Source organism: Martes martes, assembly GCF_963455335.1.
Source record: "Martes martes genome assembly, chromosome: 4".
Classification (NCBI taxonomy): domain Eukaryota; kingdom Metazoa; phylum Chordata; class Mammalia; order Carnivora; family Mustelidae; genus Martes; species Martes martes.
Genome location: NC_137891.1, coordinates 151344454 through 151371907, shown reverse-complemented (window position 1 = coordinate 151371907; position 27454 = coordinate 151344454). Strand labels below are relative to the sequence as shown.

The window sequence follows — 27454 nt, the reverse complement described above, 5'->3', positions numbered from 1 at the left end:
TAATTTTATTATTCTTCCCCCATTAAACCTAAAATAAAAATGCTCAATTTTGTCTCCACCTCATTTTACTACATAGCTAAAATTGTATTTAAAAAAACAAGTTCAACCACTACTTTTCCCTTGGGAGAAAGAAAGTGGGTAGCCAAGAGGGCACATGTGACAAAGCTTTCCTCTCACTAACATTATACTGTTATAGCTCAATCATTAAAGAGTCCAGGGAACCAAGGTAAAATGGAAGAGGAAAAAAACAGGTGCCTGAAACCTAACTCTAAAGCCATTAACGTACACACATAACCTGCAAACATTTCTGCTTTTCTTACCACAACTTGACATCTCATCCTTTCTACCACAATTATTTCTCTATAACCACAAATAAGTATAAAGACAGGTACAATTACTCTGTGAATGCTGCCAAACTGCTTTTTTTTTTAAGATTTTATTTATTCATTTGAGAGAGAGAGAGAGAGAGAGAGAGCACGAGTGGGGGAAGGTGCAGAGAGAGAGGGAGAAGCAGACTCCGCAGACTCCCCACCAAGCAGAGAGCCCAACGTAGGGCTCGATTCCAGGGCCCTGGGATCATGACCTGAGCCAAAGGCAGACACTTAATTGAGCCACCCAGGCACCCCTGACAAACTGCTTCTTAAAATTATCTCAAATTCACCTTAAAGCCAATGGCTAATGATTTGACATGGTAAATAAATTTGATTTGAAATTTAAATTTCTGCCTTAAAAAAGTTGAAAGTGAAACCAAAATCAAGAACAGTGACTGACACAGAACAATTCAAATTTCCCAAAGTTACTGACCTCGAGCCCTGTATTTTGCCTTACTACATTACCTTACTGAGCCCTCTATAAATGCTAAACGAGAATGGAGGTGCTTTGTTATTTCTCTATAAATCGGTCACTTTAAAGTTATAATCCTCAGTTCAACAAAATAGTGCAATTTTTATTCTCAATGACAGATTTTAGTATTCAAAATCATATGTCAACAAATGATAGATGCTTAAACAGCTGACCCTTGACAACTACACATTTTAACTGCGTGGGTCCACTTACACCTGGATATTTTTTTCAATACAGTACTATTTGTGTATTTTCTCTTCTTTACGATTTTCTTAATAACATTTTCTCTAGTTTGCTTTATTGTAAAAATACAACATATAAAACATATAACATATAAAATACGTGTTAATTGACAGCTTATGTTATTAGTAAAGCCTCCAGTCAACAATAAGTCATTACTGGTTAAATTTGGGGGGAGTCAAAATTATGTATTGCATTTTCAAATATGTGACAGATTGGTGCCCCTAACCCCTACATTGTTCAAGGGTCAACTATACATGCAAACTTACCATTCTACTCTATTTATACCTTAACAGCTAATATTCATAATATTCCTTCAAAAAATATTCACTGAGAACCTATTACAGATATTGCAGAAAAAGATGGTTAAGACCCAGGCAGTTGTTCACTCAAAGAGCTGACATCAGGGAGAAGAAATATGTAAAGTGATTACTGACAATCTGGTATATGACTCGAAAGAAGAGGGGCACCTGGGTGGTAGAGTCAGTTAAGTGTCTGACTCTAGATTTTGGTTCAGGTCATTAGCTCATGGTCCTGAGATTCAGCCCTGCATCAGGCTCTGTGTTCAGCACAAGAGTCTTCTTGAGATTCTCTCTCCCTCTCCCTCACCCTCTGCCCTTCTGGCTCATGTGCAATCTCTCTAAAATAAATAAATATATATTTTTAAAATTTCTAAAAAGACTCAATAGAAGAGTAATATACCAAAGATACATAAGACAAAATTATTAACCCTAAAACGGGGCATATGGTACTAATGTTATCAGCAAAAGGCAGCTGATAGGTTTTGAGAGATAATTAGAAGTTTTTCTAGAGGGCTGCAAAAAATAAGGGTATAAAGGCACAGAGCCTGGGGGACCTGGCTGGCTCAGCTGGTGGAGCATACAACTCCACTGTTCGGGGTCATGAGTTTAAGCCCCACACCGGGCATACGACATATAATAAAATACTCAATTTCCCTAAGTCATAAAAATGGAACAGTGCTTAAGACCACAAAATCAAAAAAAAAATCACAGGAATGGATGTAACGTCTAAAGTCATCTAGATCAGTCATTCCCAAATGTAGATTTTGGATCAGCAGCAGCCTAACCTGGGAATCTGACAGAAATGAAAATTTTCAGGCCCCACCTAGAATCTACCCTATCAGAAACCTGGGGTGGGGCCCAGCAACCTACAGTTTAGCAAGCCTTCCAGGTTATTCTTATACAAATTCAAGTTTGAGAACTAGTAATTTAGATCAGGGTTTTTCAGCACTTGGACATTTTAAAGTGGATAATTCTTCATTTTGAAGGTATGTCTTGTGCAGAATGTTTAGCAGCACTCCTAGCATCTACTCACTAACTACCAGCAGCAACCCCCAGCTGCAAAAGCCAAAAATGTCTCTAGACATTGTTTAATGTCCCCGGGAACAGAAATCACCCATGGTTGAACACCACTTATCTAGATCAAGGATCACAAGCTTTACTTTAAGGGGGCAAGGTAAATATTTTAGGCTTTCCAGGCCATGTAATCAACTAACTACTCAATTTTTGCTATTGAGGGCAAAAGTGGCAAGAGACAATATATAAACAAATATGCATGACTGTCTTCCAGTAAGACTTTGCTGACGAAAACAGGTGGTAGTTTGGCCCTCAGGACGTAGTTTGCCAATCCCTAATCCAGATGAATTACCTAAATTATAACTGAATGTCCTCAAACCTCCCTGCTGCCAAGTGATTGTCCAGACTCTATATGAATACCTGATCTAGTCCAGTCCTGTTTTCAGACACATATAACTTTAGACAAATCTCTATTTCATAGACTGAGTAACTCAGAGCCAGAAAGGATAAATGACTTGCTCAGAGAACCAGAACCAAAAAAAAAAAGAAAAAACCAACAACAAAGCAAAAAACTAGAGCTCTAGTCTGCCTAAGTGCGATGTTCTAACAACTGCTTCCTATAGAAGTGTAAAACCATATAATGTTACTCATGAAGCATTCAAATGTTTTAGCACTTTGCAATTACTAAAACCTGGAAAGAGAAGTATTTATTGGGGGGGGGGGTCTTGAAATAACTTTATATTAAAGGCCCAGACAGTAAATATTTTAAGCCTGTGCACCATGAAATCTCTGTCTCAACTACTCATTTCTGTCACTACAACAAGAAAGCAGTCACAGACAATAGGTAAATGAATACCTATCATTGTATTCCAATAAAATCTTTATGGATAAAAACAGGTAGCCAGCTTATAGGCTATATTTTCCTGACTCCTCATCTACAGAGTCCATAAACCTAGTCTGGCAAACAAGAGGCATTAATCCAACCATGCTCAACAAATCTAAAGACTCTTCATTCCATGGCTTCTGACCACCTGTAAACTTAGAAGCATGGCACTAGACTGGAATGAATGCTAGTCTAGGAACAATCAAAGTGCCAGGCCCTCCCTCCCTCCTGGCATGTCTAGCTATATGCCAGGTATTGTTTTTTGTATGTAAATTTTCATACTGTATGTAAATTTTATCATTTGGAGAAATTACTGAATGGTGAGTCTTTTTTTCCTCTAGAAATCCAAGCCATCTGACACATTAAGCTAGAAAATAAACACTCTTACGTGTACCTGGAAAAATCTTTATTTCAAACCAACACATGAACTTGGACAAGTCACTTCCATTTGCTGGCCTCAATTTCCACAAAAGGAAAAAATACAGAAAACAAGTATATACCTTGAAATTATCAAAAATGAAAATAACTAAAACTTACTGAACTCTTTCTATGCCAGACACCTATTCTAATAACGTTACATGCATTAAGTCATTTTTCAAGGGAAACTGAGGCAGAGGTGTGAAATGAGTAGTCAAAGATCACAAGATGTACAAGTGGCAGTACTATGATTTAAATCCAAGCAATCTGACCTCAAAGTCCATGCTCTTAACCACTAAATAACTACTAAACTTTATTCTACATGCCAAATCTCATTATTACAATTACCAACAATCCAAACACAAACAAATAATACCTTGTCCCTCTAATGAATAAAGAGGATAGCAGAGAAAGGACAGTAACAAGACTATTTTCAGCCACAGTACTCAATCTCTTACCAAGGTAACCTCCCAGGATATAAATATGATGTTCCATGGATACTTAGTTTGGTCCCCAAACCACAACATCACAAAAGATACCTATCCATGTGGATCAATACCATTTCTACTTGCACAGTTTGTCAAACTAAAAAAGAAAAGATTCACAGCTTCATTTAGAAGGAAGAAATGTCATGAAGGGGCAGAAACTAATTTCAAGTGACTTACTGGAGTGTCATGGAAGAGTCCATGCTTCCAAGAGAAGTTGATAGATAGGCAAAAGAAAACTTAAAAGATAGTCCAATATATGAAAACACATAAAGCAATTTAAGCAGCAAAGGTATTACTAGCTTGAAAAACCAGGAGAGGAAAACAAAGGCACAACAGTGTCATCCAGGAAATATAACTGAAAGTAACACCAAAATCAAAGTCAAATTAGAGAAGAAATAGACTCAATCTACCACTAGAACTAGGTTCAGAAAAAAAATTTTTTTAGCAAGGCAGATAAGGTTTTGTTGCTTAAAAAATATATATTACTACTAGTAAAAATTGTTCCTTTTTTTTCCTTGACTTGAGTAAAGCTGTGATCTGTATCTCTACATTATACAGTAACAGAGAAATATAAATAGAAAAATATGTGAGACTAACCTGAACAGCTATAGCACCCTTTTTGTTTTCCAAAAAAATGTATGTTAGAGGAAAAAGAAATTAGCATTACAGTAATTGAAAGGTTAAGGGGGAAAGCAGAATACTCATTTTTTTTGCTCATATGGGTCCAAAATAGTAAGTATTACTGAAATTATTCGATAGCAACTGCAATTCCATTTGGATAGTTATTTTCACATCTATAAGCAAACCAAATATATCTCAAAAGTTTGATCAAATGATTTTTGCTCTATGCTTCAACCTTAAAAAAAAAAAAGGCAAAGAATTCTATAATTACATAAAGAACAAGATTTGGAACTTCACCTGAATGCATCTCTTTGTTATAAAAAGATATTAAGGAAGAAAAAAAAAAAAAACAGTCCTAATTCATCAATGCCTGCCTCTTTTTTAAACCCAGGAAATTCCTTTACACCCCCTCCTGGCTCTGGCCAGCCAGAACTGTAGGTGTACTACTCTATTCATTCCTTTACCAGTAATATACTGTGCTAACACTATTTACATTTAAAACTGATTTTGGGGACACCTGGGTGGCTCAGTCAGTGAAGTGCCTGCCTTAGACTCAGCTCATATCCCAGGGTCCTGAAAGGGAGCCGCAACAGGCTCCTTGCTCAGCAGGGAGCCTGCTTCTCCCTGTGCCTACCACTCCCCCTGGTTGTGCTCTGACAAATACGTAAAATCTAAAAAAACAAAACAAACAAACAAACAAAAACACCTGATTTTTCTTAGACTACTACAAATTATAAACTCATTGCCCAAAGTTGAATTTACAAATAATTCATTAAACATGATGCTGTCACTGTCTCCAAACTTTTGGTGGTGAGCCACTATGGCTGGCAGTTCCTCAAAAAAATTAAAAATAGAAATACCATATGATTCAGTAATTCATATGGATATATACCTAAAAGAATTAAAAGCAAGGATTCATATCTTCTGCCCATTTTTTGACATGATTATCAGTTTTGTGTGTGTTGAGTTTGAGAAGTTCTTTATAGATTCTGGGTATCAACCTTTTGTCTGTACTGTCATTTGCAAATATCTTCTCCCATTCCGTGAGTTAACTCTTTGTTTTGTTGACTGTTTCCTTTGCTGTGCAGAAGCTTTTGATCTTGATGAAGTCCCAAAAGTTCATTTTCGCTTTTGTTTCCTTTGCCTTTGGAGACATATCTTGAAAGAAGCTGCTGTGGCTGATATCGAAGAGGTTACTTGCCTATGTTCTCCTCTAGGATTCTGATGGATTCCTGTCTCACGTTGAGGTCTTTTATCCATTTTGAGTTTATCTTTGTGTACCGTGTGAGAGAATGGGCGAGTTTCATTCTTCTACATATAGCTGTCCAATTTTCCTAGCACCATTTATTGAAGAGACTGTCTTTTTTCCACTGTATATTTTTTCCTGCTTTGTTGAAGATTATTTGACCATAGAGTTCAGGGTCCATATCTGGTAATCATATCAAAAAATGGGCAGAAGATATGAACAGACACTTCTCCAATGAAGACATACAAATGGCCATCAAACACATGAAAAAATGTTCATCATCACTAGCCATTAGGGAGATTCAAATTAAAACCACACTGAGATACCACCTTACACCAGTTAGAATGGCCAAAATTAGCAAGACAGGAAACAACATGTGCTGGAGAGGATGTGGAGAAAGGGGAACCCTCTTACACTGTTGGTGGGAATGCAAGTTGGTGCAGCCACTTTGGAGAACAGTGTGGAGATTCCTCAAGAAATTAAAAATAGAGTTTCCCTATGACCCTGCAATTGCATTACTGGGTATTTACCCCAAAGATACAGATGGAGTGAAAAGAAGGGCCATCTGTACCCCAATGTTTACAGCAGCAATGACCACGGTTGCCAAAATGTGGAAAGAACCAAGATGCCCTTCAACGGACGAATGGATAAGGAAGATGTGGTCCATATACACTATGGAGTATTATGCCTCCATCAGAAAGGATGAATACCCAACTTCTGTAGCAACATGGACGGGACTGGAAGAGATTATGCTGAGTGAAATAAGTCAAGCAGAGAGAGCCAATTATCATATGATTTCACTTATTTGTGGAGCATAACAAATAACATAGAGGACATGGGGAGATGGAGAGGAGAAGGGAGTTGAGGGAAATTGGAAGGGGAGGAGAACCATGAGAGACTATGGACACTGAAAAACAACCTGAGGGTTTTGAAGGGGCGGGGGGGTGGGAGGTTGGGGGAACCAGGTAGTGGGTATTGGGGAGGGCACGTATTGCATGGAGCACTGGGTGTGGTGCAAAAACAATGAATACTGTTACACTGAAAAGAAATTAAAAAAAAAAAAAAAGCAAGGATTCACACAATTAACTGTACACCCACATTCATAACAGCATTAATGATTTACAATATTCAAAACATGAAAGTGTCTATTGACAGACGAATGGATAAACAAAATGTGGTTCAGCAGTCCCCCATTATCTACAAGTTATGTCCCAAGGCCCCCAATAGATGCATGAAACCAAGGATAGTACTGAACCCTACGTATGTTATGTTTTTTCCTATACATACCTACCTATGATAAAACTTAACTTATAAATCCAGCACAGTAAGAGGTTAATAACTATAACAAAACACAATTTTAACAATACTGTATATTTCAATAAAAGTTATATGAATATGGTCTCTCTCTCAAAATCTCCTATTGTATGTACTATACTCACCCTTCTTTGAAGATGTGAGATGATAAAATGCCTACATGTCGAGATAAAGTGAAGAGAATGACCTAAACATTATGACACAGCATTAGGCTACTACTGACCTTCTCATTATACATCAGGAAGATCATCTACCTTTGGACCACAGTTGTCCAAGGGTAACTGAAACCATGAAAAGCAAAACCACAGATAATGGGGGATTACTGTATACACATACTGTATCAACAGTTTAATAGTATTCAGCCCTTTAGACAAGATGGGGCGCTTTCAGGGTGGTATGACCTTAGACAGTACTCAGTCTTTTAAAAAGGAAGGGTATTCTGACACATACTACAACACGGATGAACTTTGGAGAAACATGCTAAGTAAAATTAGCCAGTCACAAAAGGATAAATACTGTGTGACTGCCCTTATATAAGATACCTAGAATATTCACATTCATAGACAGAAAATAGAATGGTAGTTGCCAGGGGCTAGGGAACAGGACAAAATAGGAAGCTATTCTTTAATGGTTAAAGTTACAGTTTTGCAAGGTAAAAAAAAGTTCTGGAGATAGTGGTGATGGTTGTGCAACGATGTGAATGTACTTAATGTGGAAACTTAAAAATGGCATATAAAGTTAAGATGGCAAATTTTATGTTATGTGTATTTCACCACAATTTTTAAAAATTTTTAATTGAGGGGTGCCTGGGTGGCTCAGTCAGTTTAAGCCCTTCCTCTCAAGTCATGATCCTGGAGTCCTGGGATCCAGTTTGTGCTGGATCAACAGGGGAGTCTGTTTTTCCCTATCCCTCTGCCCCTCCCCACACTCGTGCTCGTGCTCTCTCGCTCTCTCTCCCCCTCTCAAAAAACAAAATCTTTTAAAAAAATTTTTAATTGAAAGCTGTTCTTATTTGGGGGGATGGGGATCTTTTAGAGGACAATTTGTAATACATTTGCTTTGTAATGAGTTGACTGATCTACAAAATCCCAAACCTATCTCATTAAGTCTGAGGTACAATCTTCCATCTACTACTTGTCCAATTTTAAGAAACCAGGTAATTCATTTTTTAAATTAGGATTGTTAACTACTCCACTGATTGGTTTCAACAGAAGTCCTTTTTCCATTGAGTTGAAATAGTTAATACACAATTATCTTTCTCAAAAGTTTTTCCAGGGCACCTGGGTGGCTCAGTGGATTGAGCATAGGACTCGATTTCAGCTCAGGTCATGATACCAGGGTAGTGAGATCAAGCCCCAGCTCCAGTCCACTCTGTGCTCAGTGGGCAGTCAGCTTCTCTCCTCTCTGTCACCCTTAGACCCTCCCCTCTCGCCACATGAGCATGCAAGAGCATGTGCCCACAATCTCTCTCAAATAAATAAATCTTAAATAGTTTTTCCATATTTAGGCACTGTATTTCTAAGAACTTATTACCTAGCAATCAGCTAAATCTACAACTTATTTATTTTTAAAATGTGATATTCAAAAATCGTTTCCCTTTCTCAAAAAATGAGTGAGAGGTGGCCAAATCAAGAAGTGGACACTGAACTATAGAGAAGGGACTGATGATTGCCAGGGGGGAGGTAGATGAGGGAGATGGGTTAAATGAGTAATGGGGATTAAGGAGTGCACTTGTGATGAGTACTGGGTATTGCATGTTAGTGCTGAATCACTATATCGTACACCTGAAACTAATATGACACTGTATATTAACTAACTGGAATTTAAATAAAAACTTTTTTTAGTATATGTGCTGCCGAAGCGAGCACAAATAAAAACTTTTTTTAAAAAAATCATGTTCCTTTCTACAAAGGCAGCACTGAGGTCTCAAAATCATTATTAATTTCACAGTCATATGTTCAATTTTGGGGAGAAACTGATTTGCACAGATACAGGCAAAACCAATCAATCAAGTATCCACATTACAAGACTTGAACTGTAATGTTTAAAAAACCTAGTTTCTGATAACTAGATAAATGCTTTTTTTTTTTTTAGATTTTATTTATTTATTTGACAGAGAGAGAGAGAGAGATCACAAGTAGGCAGAGAGGCAGGCAGAGGGGGAGGGGGAAGCAGGCTCCCTGAGGAGCAGAGAGCCCAATGCGGGGCTCCATCTCAGGACCCTGAGATCATGTCCTGAGCCGAAGGCAGAGGTTTAACCCATTAAGCCACCCAGGTGCCCCTAAATGCTAATTTTTAAAAGCTAATCCTATAAAAAGCTTACATAATATTAAAAAATAGACAGAATAATTGACTTTTGGGGAGCCTGGGTGGCTCAGTCGTTAAGCATCTGCTTTCAGCTCAGGTCATGATCCTGGGTCCCAGGATCAAGCCCCACATCAGGCTCCCTGCTCAGCGGGGAGCCTGCTTCTCTCTCTCCCACTCCCCCTGCTTGTATTCCCTCTCTCGCTATATCTCTATCAAAAAAAAATATACAATCTTTAAAAAAAAAAAAAAGAAAGAAAGAATAATTGATTTTAAAAGTAAGTCCACAAGATCAAAACGATCTGGAATCATCTGTGAGAGGAATACAAGTTTCCTAAAAACACAAAGGCTAATGGACTTAATATGTGTGTACTTTTTATTCTGTATCTGTATTATTCTATATGTGTATTCTTTTTACTCATAAATATTTTATTTATGTGTACATTTCATCTTACCAATAATGTTCTTACCTACTTGACAATATGAAATAAACTTTCACCATCTGGCAAACAATGACCTGAACAGTTGTTTACAGAATGGGAAAAAGCTATGGCATTCTCCGGCGCCTGGGTGGCTCAGTGAGTTAAAGTCTCTGCCTTCGGCTCAGGTCATGATCCCAGGGTCCTGGGATCGAGCCCCACAGAATACCATAGCTTTTTCCCATTCTATAAACAACTGCTCAGGTCAGTGCCATCGGTTTGAAGAGAAAAACAGCAGAATGTAGTAATGTAATCAAGATAAAATCCCAAATATTTGTCAGAAAATCTTACTTTGTCTCTGAGTACAAGAATCCTAAATTTCCTGTCCTTGGTGAATATAAAGTTCACAGTAAGCACACTAATTGTCACAAATAAGAAAACAAGCAGCTGGGGCACCTGGGTGGCTCAGTGGGTTAAGCCTCTGCCTTAGGCTCAGGTCATGATCTCAGGGTCCTGGAAGGGAGCCTCACATTCAGCTCTCTTCTCAGCAGGGAGCCTGCTTTCTGTGCCCCCCCCCAACTCTGCCTGCCTACTTCTGATCTCTGTCTCTCTGTCAAATAAATAAATAAAATCTTTTTTAAAAAGAGAGAGAAAGAAAACAAACAGCTACAAGTTGTTAAAGGAAGTAAAAAAAAAAAATAGGGGAAATCAAAACAAAGTTATAATTACCTTAAAACTTTTAGTGAGGTAAACTATGATTACTGTTGTCCAAAGCCATTTCTATAAAGCAGTTTTATAACAGGACAAAATACTCCTAAAAAGAGTTCTTTTTCATACAACCACATTCCACATTAGATAAAAGACTGGTGAATGAAAAAAACAAAAAGGGAATAAAAGACTTACGCAAAAAAAAATAAATAAATAAATGAAATTTTAGAATCTCAGGCCAGTCGTAATCCTACAAAACACCAAAATCTTGTGGTCAACTTTTATTTTCAGAACAATTCTTTCTGTCTGAGCTTGGAAGTTATGGTATAATCAAATACAGATCTATCCATATTCCCAATAAATCAGATACTCCTACTGGGTAAGATAAAGAGCAAACTCTGGAAATGACCATCACAATACTAAGTTATGAAATAAGGAAAATCAGAGAAAGAGGGAAATGAGAAGCCAATCAAAATCTCTGTAAGCAAAACTATCACCCACTATGCTAGTGTTAGACCATGTGCAGTGATGACAGTGTTAGAAAGTTCTGCCTATACATAACAGTAGCTTCTAAGTTAATGCTAAAATGAATGGTTAAAAATATCTCACTACAATACTTTCTTCATCAAACTTCAAAAGGCAAAGATGGAGTGCGCAGGGCATTAGTTCTAATACCAAGTCTTTCATGACCGGGTACAACTCTACTTTCAAAGGGCCGCCTTAAGATACTCATATATTAGTGTAACTACAGTTGGGCTAAGTGAAGGAATAACCTTTGCTTATCCTTTAAATTATTCCTGGAGTTAGAACACACACCAAGCAATTCAAATCTGTAGGAGAAGGGAATCCGCAAATATGTAATTTATTAAGGTTATGAATTCACCGAGGATACTTTTGTATATACAGTCTGACACATCCTTATTATCTTCATACCCTCCAAAGATTCCAATAAGGCAAAGTCTCGAATGTTTATTTCTCCTTGAAAAAGACCATATCCTCACCACTACCTTCACCACCGCCTCCTCCTCATTCTTTTTTACTCACCCTTAATACAATACACCACACCCACAACACCACACTCTCCACACCCACACTCCAAACAGCACACTCTCCTCAAAGAACAACCCGAAACTCCTGACCCAAAAAACCCATTCTTAAAAGCCCCACTTAATATCCCCAAATTCTACCCATTCTCCACAAAATACAGAACACACTACACAGTCCACACACATATACTAAACCAAGAATTATAACACCCCCTCACCCTGCAAATCCATAAATAACAAATTCTACATACACCCAACCCAGCATATGAATTGCACATTCCCGCATGGCTCAACACACACACACACACACACACACACGCCACGTACCGTATAAAAAGTGCACACACGCGCACACACACACACACACACACACAGGCGCGCGCGCGCGCGTACTCGCGCGCCACGTACCGTATAAAAGCCCAAACCACACACCACCGCAATGCTCTAACAAACCCTGAGAAGAGGCAACCCTTCTGGCACCGGGAACCCACGAGGTTGGAGGTGGAAGAGGAAGAGGGCCATACACTTCACCTGAAAATCCGCCAGGATCATCTCCCGGTCCATGTTGGACGCCATGGCGGCCGCCGAGTTCCGCGGCTCCGGGAGTGAAGGGCGCACCTGGGAGGGAAACGGCGCCTCCTGCGGCCGTCGCCGCCGCCGCCGCCGCCGCCGGGCGCCGAGGGGCTGGCGGGCGAGCCGGCGGGCGGACCGGCGGGCCGGCGGGCGGGGCAGCGCGGGAGGCTAGGCGCTCATGCACTCGGTAACCTTCAGGCGCCCGGGCTGCCCGCCTGCGCCCCGCAGAGCCCGCGCCGCAGCCGCCCTGACAGGGAGGTTGGTCTGGATGGGGGTCCCGTCTTCCTGTTGCTGGCCAGGATGAGGGCAGGTTACGACAGCGCGCAACCGGCTCCCTACGGCGGCGGAGAGACCGGCGGGGGCGGGGAAACCAGGCGAACGAGCAAGCGGGTGAACCCCACGGCCGCCTCCGCCTCCTCCGCTTCCTCCCTGGCCGCCGCCTCCACCCCTGGTTGGCCGGCGCCAAGGCTGTCGCACATTTTGCCTGTCATCGAGGTCGCAAAGCGCCGCTTTGCGGCTGCCACGTGACTGCCTTCCTGTCAAGCGCTAGGCGCGCGACTACCGGGCGGGCGTCTGCGCGCGGCTGGCAGAGTCCCCAACTAGTAACTGCGGGAACTAGTTGTCCCGCATCAGGGTATTCCAGTTTGGAATTAAGCAAAGGCCTCAGGGTACTGCCTCCTCCTGGCTGGGAAGGGGATCAGCTTCTAAGCCTTACGAGGTTAAATAGTCACATAAGTACACATCAAACCCACAAACCAACACTCTCAAAACCCGTTTTACAAACAGAATTTCAGGGGTACCTGGGTGGCTCAGTGGGTTAAGCCTCTGCCTTCGGCTCAGGTCATGATCTCAGGGTCCTGGGATCGAGCCCCGAATCGGTCTCTCTGCTCAGGGAGCCCTGCTTCCTCCTCTCTCTCTGCCTGCCTCTCTGCCTACTAGTGCTCTCTGTCAAATAAATAAATAAAGTATTTACAAACAGAATTTCATAAACGTACATTCTCTCTAACAAAGCTTAACCAAAGTACAACTTCATATACACTCTTTTAGGCTCAACCTCACTACCAAAACCTGCTTACACACTGGCACACTTAATCCCAGGCCCCCTGACTCGTGTATCCTCAACCTCTCGATAACACAGAGGTAACCAGGCTGCTAAGATCGACTTGGGTGAACATGAAAGCTGAGAAAAGTGAGACTATAGATCCCAAGAAAAGGAGAAGCATTTTTTGTTAGTTATGACAAATAAAAACTTTTCTATTCCTGCAGCATAATATTTATTTTTTAGACCTAAAACTTGAGTCCAGCTTTGAATATAGTCAATTTAAAATACTTCTATAAGTGAAGAAATTGTATTGAAACACCAATTACTAAATTTTCAAGTTATGGTCAGAAATTGAACGGCCTTGAGACAAGAATAATCAAAGACTATATAATGAAGTGTGACAGTTTGTAATTGTCACTGGAGGAAAAGTTACAGTGGGATACGTTTAACTTTGACTTGGGAAAATATCATCTTCTGGACTGTAATAGAGCATTGACTTGCCTTGCAAAGTACATTAAACCCTGAAATTGTAAAGTAAGATTGCTGATTTTGTGCTATAAAGTGGATGCTAGTGAAATGACCATATAGACCAAGGCCTCCATCTTTGTATTCCCTGAAGACAAAGAAGAGCACTATGCTGTTCTAAAGATCTAGGTTCATCTTGTGTTTTCTTAGATGAAGATAGCCTGGCATACAACTCTTATGCAATAATCTGTATTTAGACCAGAATTAGCTAGGTAAGGAATAGAACTATCCATAATCACATGAATTGAATGTATTTTTTTAATGCCATCCCATAGGAAGAATTTCCAAAATATAGCACACGTGTGAATCATAAGGTGAAGCACAGTACCAGAAGTTTAAGTGTAGTAATTCAGTTGCCCCAATTTCATTCTTACAACGATTTTACAGAATAAAAAACTACTCTGAGAAGTTAAGAATTTTCTCAAAGTCATGCTACAAAGCGACAGACCTAGTATTCAAGACTAAGTCAAAACTAGTGCTCTTTCCACTTACCTGTTGCCTCCCTGCAATTCACCCTCCATTTTGCAAAGTTTGTAAATTTCCTGAGACTGAGTCTTCCTTTTGACCTAGCTATTCATGGGTTGGGTACCCAGCATCCAAAGTGATTGTCCACTACGGACAATGAAATGAAAGAAAAATAAATATTGAATTAAAAAATAGTTTATTTTTCATTTCCCCAGAATTTTCTTAGAAACAATTTTATTTCACAAACTGAGATAATAAAAATGTATACAGATTCTCTGTACGTAAGCATGAGCAAAGGAAAATAATTTTAATTCATTCTCATAGTTAATCTACATTAACTCACAGAGCAGCCTAATTTAAATAAAGATCTTTTTCTAGAATCTCCATGTTCTTTGATCTTACTGTTACTGTTTGAAAAAGAACTTTAATTTCATCTTTCTTTCTAATATATGTGATAAAATTATTTTGCTGAATTTTCATTTGACATAATTTTATATTTATACGTGTTTACCTTTGATCTAGCTTCCTCTAATGTTACCATCTTACATAACCATGGTACAGCTATCAGAACTAAAAAATTAACATTGGTATAATACTATTAATCAAATTCTAGAGACTCTATTTGCATTTTTAAAATTTATTTTAGAGAGATAGAGGGTGGGGGAGGGACAGAGGAAGAAGAGAATCTCAAGTGGACTCCATGCTTAGCATAGACCCTGATGCGGAACACGATTCCAGGACTCTGAGACAATGACCTGAGCCAAAACCAAGAGTCAGATGCTTAACGGACTGCATCATCCAGGTGCCCTGACTCTATTTGCATTTTTACATCAATGTCTTTCTTCTGTTTCAGGGTCCAATCCGGAATACCACATTATATATAGGTGTCATGTTTCCTTAGACTCTTCCAATCTGTGACAGTTTTTTCATCTTGACTTTTGAAGAACAGTGGTCAGGAACTTTATAGACCATCCCTCAATTTGGGTTTGTCCAGAATTTTGTCCAAATTATACTGTTTATGGATTTGGGAAGAAGAATACCACAGAAGTGATGTGCCCTCATCATATATTACCAGGGCACATGATACCAACATAACTTATAGTGGTATTAACCTTAATCCTTTGGTTAAGTTAATTAAGCTTTTTAACACTACTCAATTCTACTATAATTTGTAAGATTAATGCTACTACAGAATTAGATCCACACCTGGGTAATCAAAAATATATTTAATTGAATGATTTAATTTCTTTAGGAGTCTTGGTGTCTGATCCTGAACTCTTAACAAGTGGGATAGGCTTAAGACTTGGGGCCCCAAGTTCTGAGTCCAAATCCTATATCCACTAACTTACTGGCTTTAAGTCACAATCTCTGCAAGCCTCAATTCCTTCACCTAAAAAATGGGGATAATTACCATATGTAACTCAGAGTTGTTGTGAAGATTAAATAATGTGTGTATCATATGTTATAACCATGAAACAGTATACAAATGTTAATTGTTGCTATTCTGGTTAGGCTTTTGAGTTGCTTACTGGCCATTTATTTACTTTCTTTACAAAATGACTTTCTTCTTTTTTTAAGATTTTATTTGACAGACAGAGATCACAGTTGGGGGGAAGTAGGCAGAGAGGCAGGCAGAGATAGAGAGGAGGAAGCAGGCTCCCCGCTGAGCCAAGAGCCTGATGTGGGCTCAATCCCAGGACCCTGAGATCATGACCTGAGCCTAAGGCAGAGGCTTTAACCCACTGAGCCACCCAGGCGCCCCTACAAAATGACTTTCATAGATGGTGGGACTACTCATATAAAAAAGTCTACTGAAACTCAGAAATAAAATGCTTAAGTCACAATTATGAAATGATAAAAAGGTCCCTGAGGGTACCAGTCTATTTTCCACCTCCGTTGGATCTATAAATACAACAAAAAGGAAGACTTTGATACTAGGTAAAGAAATTACAGATACCACATACACATTTCCATACGTTAACTACTGAAAAACCACATAAATGAGTCAATGAGAAAAAGCACAAAATAATCTGATAAATTACATTTCTTTTTTTAAAAGATTTTATTTATTATTTGACAGAGAGAGAAAGATCACAAGTAGGCAGAGAGGCAGGGCGTTGGGGGGAAGCAGGCTCCCTGCTGAGCAGAGAGCCCGATTCAGGGCTCCATGCAGGGCTGGATGGAAGGACCCTGAGATCATGAGCAGAAGGCAGAGGCTTAACTAACTGAGCCACCCAGACACCCCTGATAAATTGTATTTCTATAAGCACTTTAAAGTGACTATGAACTGCTGAGGAAAAAAAGATTTCTATAACTGTTATTATTTAATATAAAGCCTCTTTTTGGTGTTTGAAAGACATGTCATTATTATGCTAAAAGAGAAACCACTACTTTCAATATAATAGATGCTTAACTGTGGATCTTTCTTATGTAACATGTTAGAATGTAAAATAATTGAAGGCAGAGATACTCACCGTTGAATATACTTCAGTGAACTAATACTTAATATTAGATTTTCATTGGAGGTACTTTATGATGGTTACTTATGCTCTCTAAACTAAGCCTCGAACCTCTGTGCTGCCAGTTGTGATTTATACAATAAGCAGGCTAAGCACATGCTTTAGAATACAAGCAAAGCCAGAGTAAAAAAACAAAAAAGCCTTCCTTAAAGAATTTAAATTTAATATCTCAGCAAAAGCACTAAAGCAGTCATCATGGGGAAAAATCGGAATTTTTTTGGACTTCTTTACTCCTATTTTTTGGCTTTGTTTTTATTTACATATGAGGTATGATGATGGGACATCAGAATCTTTTCAGTTAGTTTAGGACCTCCAAAAATCTTAGTCTAGCTCTCTATGCATCTTAAATTACCATAAATTTTCCATAACTCAGTTATTCAGCAAAAAGTATTTCATGAAGATTATAACACATATGTATTTATACATAATGAGCATAATTTAAGATTCTTTCTCATTACAGTATCTTCTCTTAGCAAGAAACCATAATAATTGCCAGAAAGCAACTCTTCATAAATTTGAAATGTCTAAGTACATGTAAGAAATGAGAGGAGTTAATTTCTGGTGTTGTAGTTCATACCTGATTCACAATGCGAGTTTAGTTACCTAAGAAAAGAGCTCTAGTTATTTTTTTCAACACTTCTGTCAAAACACTGCCAGATTCTTCCCAGTTTCAACTCTTCCTCTACGTACTAGCCAGTCTGTTGCTAGATGTTTATCCAGATGTTTCTGGTGTGTTTTGTTGCTAATACTCCCATTATACTTCAAGGGGTTGGGTACAGATGTTGCTGGAGGATCTGCTTAATCTAATTAGACCACTTGTCATTTTTTTGCTTGGTTTCATTTTGACCACTGGGTGCATCATGTAACCGTGCTGGGTATTTTTAAGAGCAAAAAATATAGAAACCAGTAGTTAATTAATCTTACATAGCTAAAAGAGGAGGTTAAAAGTACAGACAACTGGTGTCTCAGATAAGTGAAATAAACGATTGGGGAACAGACTACTCACTCCTTCACATTTAAACACCCTCCCTTCCTCCCCCCCCCCAACAAGCCCCCGTCTAAGTAGAAAAAGAGAGAACTTTGGCAATAAAGAAATGGCCTTGTTAGAAAAGCTCCCCAAGAGTTGTTGTAAATTGAGCCTTAAAGTTAATTGCTTTTCTCCCTTTTCCCGAAGAAATTGAATATTTCAGTTTCTCGGCCCTGAAACATTGAGTTCAGAGTTCGTAATGGTTTCTTCCCTACACTTTGTCCTTAGTTTTCGTAAAAGTCAGTCCATTAAAGACGTTTGCTTTTTCTGAGCACTGTTCTCGCTGTCAGTCCGGGTCTCTTCCGCCAACCCCAACGGCCATTTCTGCCCACCACGACCCCGGGCGTTGATCTGGCAGGTGCGAGGCCAAGGCCGGAGGCTGAGAAAAGGCTGCGGAGTGTATACAGTGCACACCCCAGAGGAGGCGGCGGCAGCTGTAGGCCCGGCCGCCCGAACTTCGAGAGCCTAGCGGCGGAGCGCGGAGGCGAGTCAGCCTGCCCCGCCAGCGCCGGGGGAAACTTGGTTCGCGCCAGCTCGCTCTCCGCCTTCCAGCAGCCAGCGCCGCCGAGCCTCTCAGGCCCTTCGGCTCTCCGCAGCAGTCTTAATTAACAAGCCTCTTCCCCCTCACCCGCCCCCGCCGGGCTCCAGGAGTCCTAGGTTTCGTGTCGCAGACTCCAGCCCGCCAGCCAGCCTGTGGAGGCCAAACCCTGCTCCGCGGGGCAGAACGCCGATCAGCTGGGGACCGGCCGTGAGGCGGGCGGCCGGAGCGGGCGGGTGGGAACCCGTGCCGGAGACGCAGGGAGGGCAGTGGGGAGAGAGGAGGCGGGAGAAAGGGCGCGGGCTGGGGGCGGAGCGAGCGAGCCTGCGAGCCTGCGAGCCTGCGAGCCTGGGCGCCTCCTGGGCAGTGGGCGGTGCGTGGGCGGTGCCCGGCCTTCCCGCTCCTGCGGCGCTGCAACTCAGCCGAGCCTCCTTAAAACTCTGCCGTTAAAATGGGGGCGGGTTTTTCAACTCAAAAAGCGCTCAATTTTTTTCTTTTCAAAAAAAGCTGATGAGGTCGGAAAAAAGAGAGAAGAAACCGGCACCGTCTCTGCAGCGGCAACAGAAGCAGCAATTGTTTGAGTGAAAAAAGAAGCCAAGGAAGGAGGGTAGGAAAAGCGCTCAAAGGAGGACAACGCTCAAGTGTCTGTAGGGGCGAAGAGAGCGGGGACCGGCGATTTGGGGGGGACCAGCTACAAAAAAACTGTCACTGGGAGCGCTGCGGCTCTGGAGGAAGCAGTGCTGCCCGGCTCCGGAGCACAGTTAGCTGGCGGCCGCTGCCCTGTCGGCGGCACAGGCTTGGGGCACAGGCCGGGGGACAGCGAAGGGTCGGCGAAGTGGCACCGGGTGTCGGAGCCGCTGGGCTCTCGCCGAGAGGGCGACGGGACTGTCTGCGCTCTGGCATTGTGGCGACTCCCCATACTCAGACCTTGGCCTGCGCTTCTTTGGTCGCTCCCGATCTCCGGAGGGCCTCAGAAAACTGGGAAAGGAAGGAAAAGACGGCGGCGGCTGCTCAATGAGCGTCTGCAGTGGGAAGTCTGAACTGGCTCGGTCGTAGGCGGGAAGTTACTAGTGGGCTGCCCTGTGCAGCCGCGATGCTGCCGCGCGCCGCCGCAGCAGCCCGGGCCCCATAGACGATTCCCGCATCACTCGCCTCCTTCCTCACGCTGCTGGGAGTCCCGGGACCTGGTGGGGCCGGCATGACCGACTTACCCGGAGCCCGCCGCGCTCCCGGCGGTCTCCGGAGACGCGCCCCGAGCCTGGCTCCCACGGCCTCTGAGGCTCCGCGGGGCTGCGGCAGCCCAGCGGGCGGGCTACGGAGCCTTCCCATTCGGCGTTAGCGTGCAGTCCGGCCCGGACGCGAATAAAGGCTCCTACTGAGAAGCGGAGGCCACTGAAGAGTCGTGGAGACCTATAACCCAAGGGCCACGGAACTGCTACTCCCGTTTGCCTTTGGCGATCATCTTTAACCCTCCGGAGCACGTCAGCATCCAGCCACCGCGGCGCTCTCCCCGCATCGGAGGACTCAGGACCACCCCTTCGGTGAGACGGATGGAGACCGAGCCCCTCCGAGGACCTGCCCCAGCGGTTCTGGCTCGCGCGGCTCAAGTCATCACCGTGAACAAGGGTAGGTTAATGCCTTTTCTTTCCCCCCGAAATGTCTTTTCTTCCGCGGTATTTTGTACCCTGAACTAGTCCCTTAAGTCTCCGCACACATTCCTCACAGAGATTGTAGTGTAGATACGTGACAACTCTGCCTACATTTTACGTCCAGAGTAATTTGCCAGGAATATGTATATGTCTGTGTGTCTTTCTGTTGAGTCACCAGAATTCTTCACAGGGGTTAAGCTAAAAAGCGAGGAGCGGAGCCCCTCTCCAATGGCTCAGTTTTGCTGAATAATCACGTGTGAATCGAGGGGCGGGCTTTTGGCAGGCAGATCTTACTAGTATTTACTACCAAGCTCTACTCCAGATTAACCATCCCAGTCCTTCTGTCAGTCTCCGATGCCATCATGCAGCCTGGTTAGGAGCAAAAGAAAAGGGAAAAAGAAAAACAACTAATTCATCTTTTCCCGATCGTCAGGACCCTAAAGAATGGCCGAGCCTTGGGGGAACGAGTTGGCGTCTGCAGCTGCCAGGGGGGACCTAGAGCAACTTACTAGTTTGTTGCAAAATAATGTAAACGTCAATGCACAAAATGGATTTGGAAGGACTGCGCTGCAGGTTGGTATCCAGAGAGGTGGGGGAAACAGGTCAACAATGTTGCCTACGTGATCCGGGTTTCTGGAATAACGGCTTTTAAGCTTCCAGGGGTACAAAATTTCACTGTTTTTTTAAGCCTAGTTGGTTGCCATATTTTATATCTTTAAGTGGATCCAACTCCCCAAAATGACGTACTTTGAACAAACTCGTCAAATTCAACAACATCCTCGATATCAAATGGGTTCCAGGTTTGGTCTTAATTTTTGGAATGTTTTTGTGCCGGTAGGGATTTAAAAGTAGTTGTAGCAGCGCCGAGGTGTGTGTGTTTTTTTAAGACGGCTCTGTAAACACATTATTATGATTATTATTTGAAGTAAATACACTGCTATTAGTGGTTTCCGTGCTTTGCTCCAATAATTGACTTTAACGTTAATTTTCCTGACTACTGGCGAGGGTGTTTTTCCTTCAAATGCTTCGAGTTTTGACAAACGACCTTTCCTCATTTGGAATGGGTGGCCTGGGCGCGGGGACAGGATGTCCATTTCACAGTTAATGTAATACCATCCACCCATTCAGGATTGAGGAGGAATAAAAAGTTGAATTTTCTAATCAGAGCTCAGTTTGTAGTATTTTTGTCTCTGCGGTTGTGCGGTGGTATGTTCTAACTTTCAGTAATTAGATTTACAAGCAAGAAATGAAACATGTCCAGCTGCCAAGTATTGTACCTGATATTTTTTTTTCCTCCTCTGAATGTTAGTTATCATGTAACTTAGTTGAAAGGCTTAGAAACAGAAAAATGGCAAAATAGTCTCAAATAGTTGCTTTATCAGAGTTCTGGTGGTACTCTTATGAACTATTCTTATTCGGAAATGCAACACTTGAAGCTGTTTTTGAAAATCCATTGGGGAGAAGGTTTAGAATGCTTTGTTTTACAAGAATTAGAAATTTAAGCGGCAGGAGATATACTATTAACAGACGAAGTTAAGTCTGGGCATTTTAAAACAATATACTGATCTTACAAAGTTTTCAGTGTTAAGGAAGCTTATACATAGATACTAAATTATTTAATCTTGTTATTTCGGGTAGATTCTGTGGAATAGGGATTTTTTTTTCTTTGTCCGCCCAGTAGTTTTTAATAGGTTTTGTGGTGATAATAATGCTACAAATTTAACACATTGAAAAGTTTCCTATGAAAACCCAAAAGATTATATAAATCTCCCAAGGAATGAGCAACTTAACCCATGTTCAGAATAAGATCTTACAGGACTTTTGACGAACAGGAAGACTGGGAGATTAATATTGACAAAGTTTTGGCATTTTTAATACAACTTGGCAATCTTGTTTATATTAAGCATACTTATCTATATACTGACACCCACTTATTGTGGCTTAACCCTAGTACATATAATGAAACACACAAACAGGAGTCTCAAGGCTTATTTTCAGTATGTATAATCCTGACTCTGAAGTTGTGTCATAACTCAAGAAAGAACTTTCTTTCAAAACAATTTCTAATATTAATATTATTTTCTGTGAAAGATGGCAATTTTCCTTCTATAATTATGTTCATTTAACTCGGTTGCAAGTTTTTCCCTCCTTCCTAGTGTAAGCTTTTCAATCAGAATGATATCAAAGGCCTTAATCGCACATTTGCTTTACAGAGATCCAAGGTGTCTGTCCCTTATTTTTCCCAGTCCAGGTCCTTAAATGTGACTAAATCTCTAGAGGTAGATGTGGCAAAAATTAGATTGTGTTCATTTTTAACCAAAAAGTTTATTTTATTGAAATTCTCAAAAAATAAAATATATATCATTTTTACCACTGCCCCCAAAAGAAGGGCTAAATCAGCAGGGTTTTATCAACAGGGAAGTGTAATACCTTGGCCATCTATATAGTTTGCATTTATAAAATATTATTTATTCTAAATATATTTCATACTTACTTTGTGATTGTTTTTTAAATAAACAGTTTAAAGAGATAGACAACTTTGTATGTATTTTTCAATGGATATTTAATTTCATAAACATTTGAGAGTCTACTATGTAATCTATTTATTTTAAGTTGTTATGAATATACCTAAATATAAATGAAACCAGTTAAAATGCTGAACTGTTTTCTGGCATGTTAATGAGACTACATTTTTTCACAACTAAATTGTACATATTATATAATTGCATGCTTCTCTACAAGATATTTTATAATTATGAGAGCATAAAAGAGACCCCTATTAGAGTGAAATGTATTCAAACAACCGTAGGTAAGTCTTTTTCATATGAATTATTTGTATGTTGATAGCAAATTTTAATACATTCTGACTTTTAAAATGTTGGCAGTTTACAAATAGCTATTCCTAAATGTCTGATAATAGCTGCAAAAGGAAATAAGATGGCATCACCAGTTGATTATTAAATATGCTCAAACCACAAGACAAAGTTGTCTGTCTCAAAATACACATTAAATATCTTATTTTCTCTTCGTTTGCTCACTTTAAAATCAGGAAGCTAGTTAGAACTTTAAGAGACAGTAAGTGATAGAGTAGGATAACTGTTTCATTCTTTTCAGGAATGGTTGCCATGCAGTCATCTCCTGTCTAATACATGGTATATCATGAACTTAGCTTTGATAAATCAGTATCATAAACAACATAGCACACCACTGATTATTTAACACTTTAACAATCGGTAACATTTTAAAATTTCAGGTAAAGGATTCTAAGCACCAAACACACCCAGTAGCCAGTATGAAATAACTTACAAAGAAAAAAATATTTTTAAAAAAACACTGGAAATTTGAGCTATATGTATTTGAAAAAAAAAACTTGTAAAAATTAATAATTTAAGAAAATATCAGGTCCTGTGTTTTAATAGATCATTTTTATATTAGGCGATGGAGTCTGATGTGTGGAAACACTTCTTTGTGGGTTTAAAGAAACTCACTCTCCTTATTTCTTTTCAGTAGCTATTTAGAAAATTAAATTTATCTACATTTGATATTTCAGAATTAATAATTCAGGTTTTATGTATTATGAGCATAAGCAAGCAAACAAGAGATTCTTAAATTCCATTTCTTTTTTTTTAAGATTTTATTCATTTATTTATTTATTTGACAGAGATGCAGTGAGAGAGGGAACACAAGCAGGGGCAGAGAGGGAGAAGCAGGCTCCCCACTTAGCAGGCTGCCCAACATAGGGCTCAATCCCCAGATCATGACCTGAGCCGAAGGCAGACACCAAATAACGGAGCCACCCAGGCGCCCCTCAAATTCCTTTTCTTTTATTTTAATAAATTCATGAAATTACGCAAGTCTTCATGGGAGATAGGAAACTGTGTTGTGGGTGAATTTTCCACAAGTTGGACTGGTTCTACTTTACTGATCAATTTATCCTACTTTGGGGTCCCTTTAAGATATTCCATCATAGAAGCTCAATCTTTAGAGTTCTTCTACTTTTACCTATTAGTACTTTTTTTCCTGCAATTGAGCCCTTCAAACCCCACCAGGTGGGTCTTCCCCAATCACTGTTTCACCAAAAATAAAGTTATATAAATAGGAGATATGGATATTTTAAAATATTCTTGTAAGAGCACTTGAAGGATTCTCCCATTTTCTCTTCTTTCCTAGGTTATGAAACTTGGAAATCCTGAGATTGCCAGGAGACTGCTACTTAGAGGTGCTAATCCCGATTTGAAAGACCGAACTGGTTTCGCTGTCATTCATGATGCAGCCAGAGCAGGTTTCCTGGACACTTTACAGACTTTGCTGGAGTTCCAAGCTGATGTTAACATCGAGGATAATGAAGGGAATCTGCCCTTGCACTTGGCTGCCAAAGAAGGCCACCTCCCTGTGGTGGAGTTCCTCATGAAGCACACGGCCAGCAAAGTGGGGCATCGGAACCATAAGGGGGACACCGCGTGCGACTTGGCCAGGCTCTACCGGAGGAACGAGGTCGTTAGCCTAATGGAGGGAAACCAGGCGGAGGGAGCTTCGAATTTGCAATGAATATGGGGAGGGCTCTCCCACACTGCCTTCTATTTTGTCAGTTAATTGGTTGCCTGTCCTATATTACTATCACTTGTTAAAATTCAGTTTTGTCATATTTTAAACAGCTAGTTAAATCTTCACAGGATGCAAAGTGGAAATCTTAGTACAGATTTATGAATATATTTAAGCAACATCCTTTTCACTTGCAAAATCCTGAGTTCTAACACATAACTGCAAATAGCTTTGGCTTTCTCCTGAGTATGTTATCTTGCCTTGACTTTTTCCTCACTTCTCCCTTTGCCAGTCTCAAAACCCAACTTAAGAGACTTTGTTTTAAAAATGTCTTGTCCTGATGCTTCTTTTGCCTAATTAAAACACTTTTTCAAAACAGGACAATGTTTTTCTGTGTTTTCCACTCTATTATCCCCACATAGTTTGCCACTTGCTAAGAAGTGTACTAAAAGTTCACAATGTTGTAAGTCTCAACATTAGAAAAGTAGTCAAAGTAAAAAACTAGACATATTCTATTGATGATTCAGTTATTCTTTTCTTCCTCGTGTCTCCCCCCAAAGATTTTACTTGGTGCCTCATATTTCTCTTTACAACAAAATAAGGACAACGTTTTTTGAAGACCTGAAATTATTTTGAAATAATTTCAGTGAAATTGAATTTCAATATATTGAAATTATTTCAATATAATTTCAGAATTTTTCTTAATGTTCGATCTTCCCCTTTTCTCAAAGTTAAGTTAAATAGTTGAAAAACAGGCTTCAGAAGTAGCGATCTGAAAACAAATATATACTAGCTCTAAAAGTAATTTTTAAAAGAAAATGTCACCTTAAAAGTGCTTCCCCCTAGTTGTTTTTTTTAGATCACAAAGTAAAACAATTGGTTAAATAATACATTTCCCAAAATTATACCATAAGTATACTATCACATTTTTTCTCCCTGAATGTCAAGAATGTGACATTACAAAATGTTAAGTCTTAAAATATAATGCAAATACAAATTTGTAGGGGATTAAAAAGTACAGCAAGAAAAAAATACATAAATTACATGTAAGGGTCATAACTAATTATATATACATGTAAGGGTCTTAATTGCAATATAATAAATATAGAAACATTTACAATAAGTAAATAGGCCACTCTGATATTTGGTACTTGATTTCCACAAAATTTTATAGTAAAGGCTTACAAAATCTTCTTAAGAATACAGTTAGATAAAAATTTTAAAAATTAGGTAAAATAGAAATCTCAAATTTCCAAGAGAATTGTCCAGCATCTACTTCTTACTTTAATTTTAATTAAAGACTTTCGTCAAAGGATTTCAATGCAGTTACCATTTATAAATTTATAAATACTTTATTCATCATCTCCGACATGAACAAAGATGTTTTATGTGAAAGCTCCCTCCTTCTGCTTTATAAGCTCTCTGCCCTGGTTCCAAAAAGAACAAAATACTTTAAGGTTTTTTGAAGGATATGGTTCTGATGCCTGCCCCAACAAGGATTGGAATGGTCGCAAGCAAGTGGTTTTCGATAATTTATTTTCCATGATAGTATAAAAGAATATAGGAGAAAAAGTTTTATCCTTTTCACTTATAACTAAAGTTCCCCTTCTTTAAGTACAATAAGACTTCAACTTCTGCCACCCCTAAGCACAAATTACCGAATAAATTTATTTTTGACAGCAACATGAAATTAAGTTTGAAATATTTAATTTTAAAGTTTAGAAAAAAGTAGAAATTGGCATGTTTTGAAGGAAAAAGTGTTGTGTTTAGGATTTTAAAACCAGAATCAGTATACAAAATACACTGCTTGAGAAAACGGAATATTTTCTAAACACAAGCCTATTACTAAAAAATAAAAACCCTTTTTACAAGTTGCAACTGTAAAGATGGATGTTTCTGAATTTAAAGTGGAGTTTATTAACTTTTTCAGTATCCAACTTTCAGCATTAAAATTACTCTTTAGGAAATTCAAACCTAAAGGCATAGGGTGTCTATAAAGCTGGAGAGGAGTACTTCTACAGTTGCTTTATTCTTAAGAGGTTGGAGCACAGTAAGGGGAGTGGGAGCTCTCTCTCCCTTCATTAGCCTAAAATTTGCTAAGCATTAAAACATCGGCACATATCTTTGGCTCTTCGAGGAAATAGCTTTACTAATCTAAGTATTTTAGAAATGAGTTATGTGGTCCCCCTCTAGGAAATATGAAAAGCCATCATTCAATCTCTCAAAAACCTCGACAATATTCAACAAGACTTTGCATGTGTAGAAATGTATACGATGGAAGAAAAGGTGCTGCTGAGTTTAATAGGCTCGAATTTGTAACGAGCTGAGGTAGAGAAGGGTCTGAGCCTAATTCAGATGCAGAGCGGGGGCGGCAAGCGCAAATTGATAGAGTGATCAGCACCCCCAGGAGACAACGCTGTATAAAGGATGGAGGATACTTAAGCAGGGAAGCGTTTTCAAATTCAGTTCTTCACTGCGACCGCGTCCAAGTCTGGAAACTCGGGCTCAGTTTTTGCCCAGTAAATTGAATTCAAGCTTATACCTGAGGGAGGAGGGTGACACTAATAGCACCTCATGCCATATTCTGGTCTTTGAGCCACTGAACAAACTTCATTTTACCATATTTCGGTAGTGAATCAGTAGTTTTCTGATAAACATTACATATCTCACAATGAGGTGATGAGCTCCTACACACACACTACCCTGGGTGAGTGATTAATAGATAAAAT

General features: G+C 39.9%; 2 protein-coding genes across 3 annotated transcripts in view; one reads left to right on the top strand and one right to left on the bottom strand.

Moving 5' to 3' along the window:
- Positions 1 to 12904, bottom strand: part of FAF1 (Fas associated factor 1) — a 464195-nt gene extending 451291 nt beyond the window's left edge. Inside the window, exon 1 of one of the 2 annotated variants that reach the window (XM_080801413.1) lies at positions 12377 to 12904. In XM_080801413.1, the coding sequence (XP_080657539.1) occupies positions 12377 to 12421 (45 nt within the window). In that variant the 5' untranslated portion in view covers positions 12422 to 12904. The remainder of the gene's footprint in view (positions 1 to 12376) is intronic. The other variant, XM_080801414.1, reaches the window with a different exon arrangement.
- Positions 12905 to 18939: 6035 nt separating this feature from the next.
- Positions 18940 to 26406, top strand: CDKN2C (cyclin dependent kinase inhibitor 2C). Its single transcript, XM_080801306.1, has 3 exons — positions 18940 to 20160; positions 20617 to 20756; positions 24354 to 26406. Exons 2-3 carry the CDS (start codon positions 20628 to 20630, stop codon positions 24729 to 24731), a joined length of 507 nt encoding a protein of 168 aa, XP_080657432.1. The 5' UTR covers positions 18940 to 20160; positions 20617 to 20627; the 3' UTR covers positions 24732 to 26406.
- The last annotated feature ends 1048 nt before the right edge of the window (positions 26407 to 27454 follow it).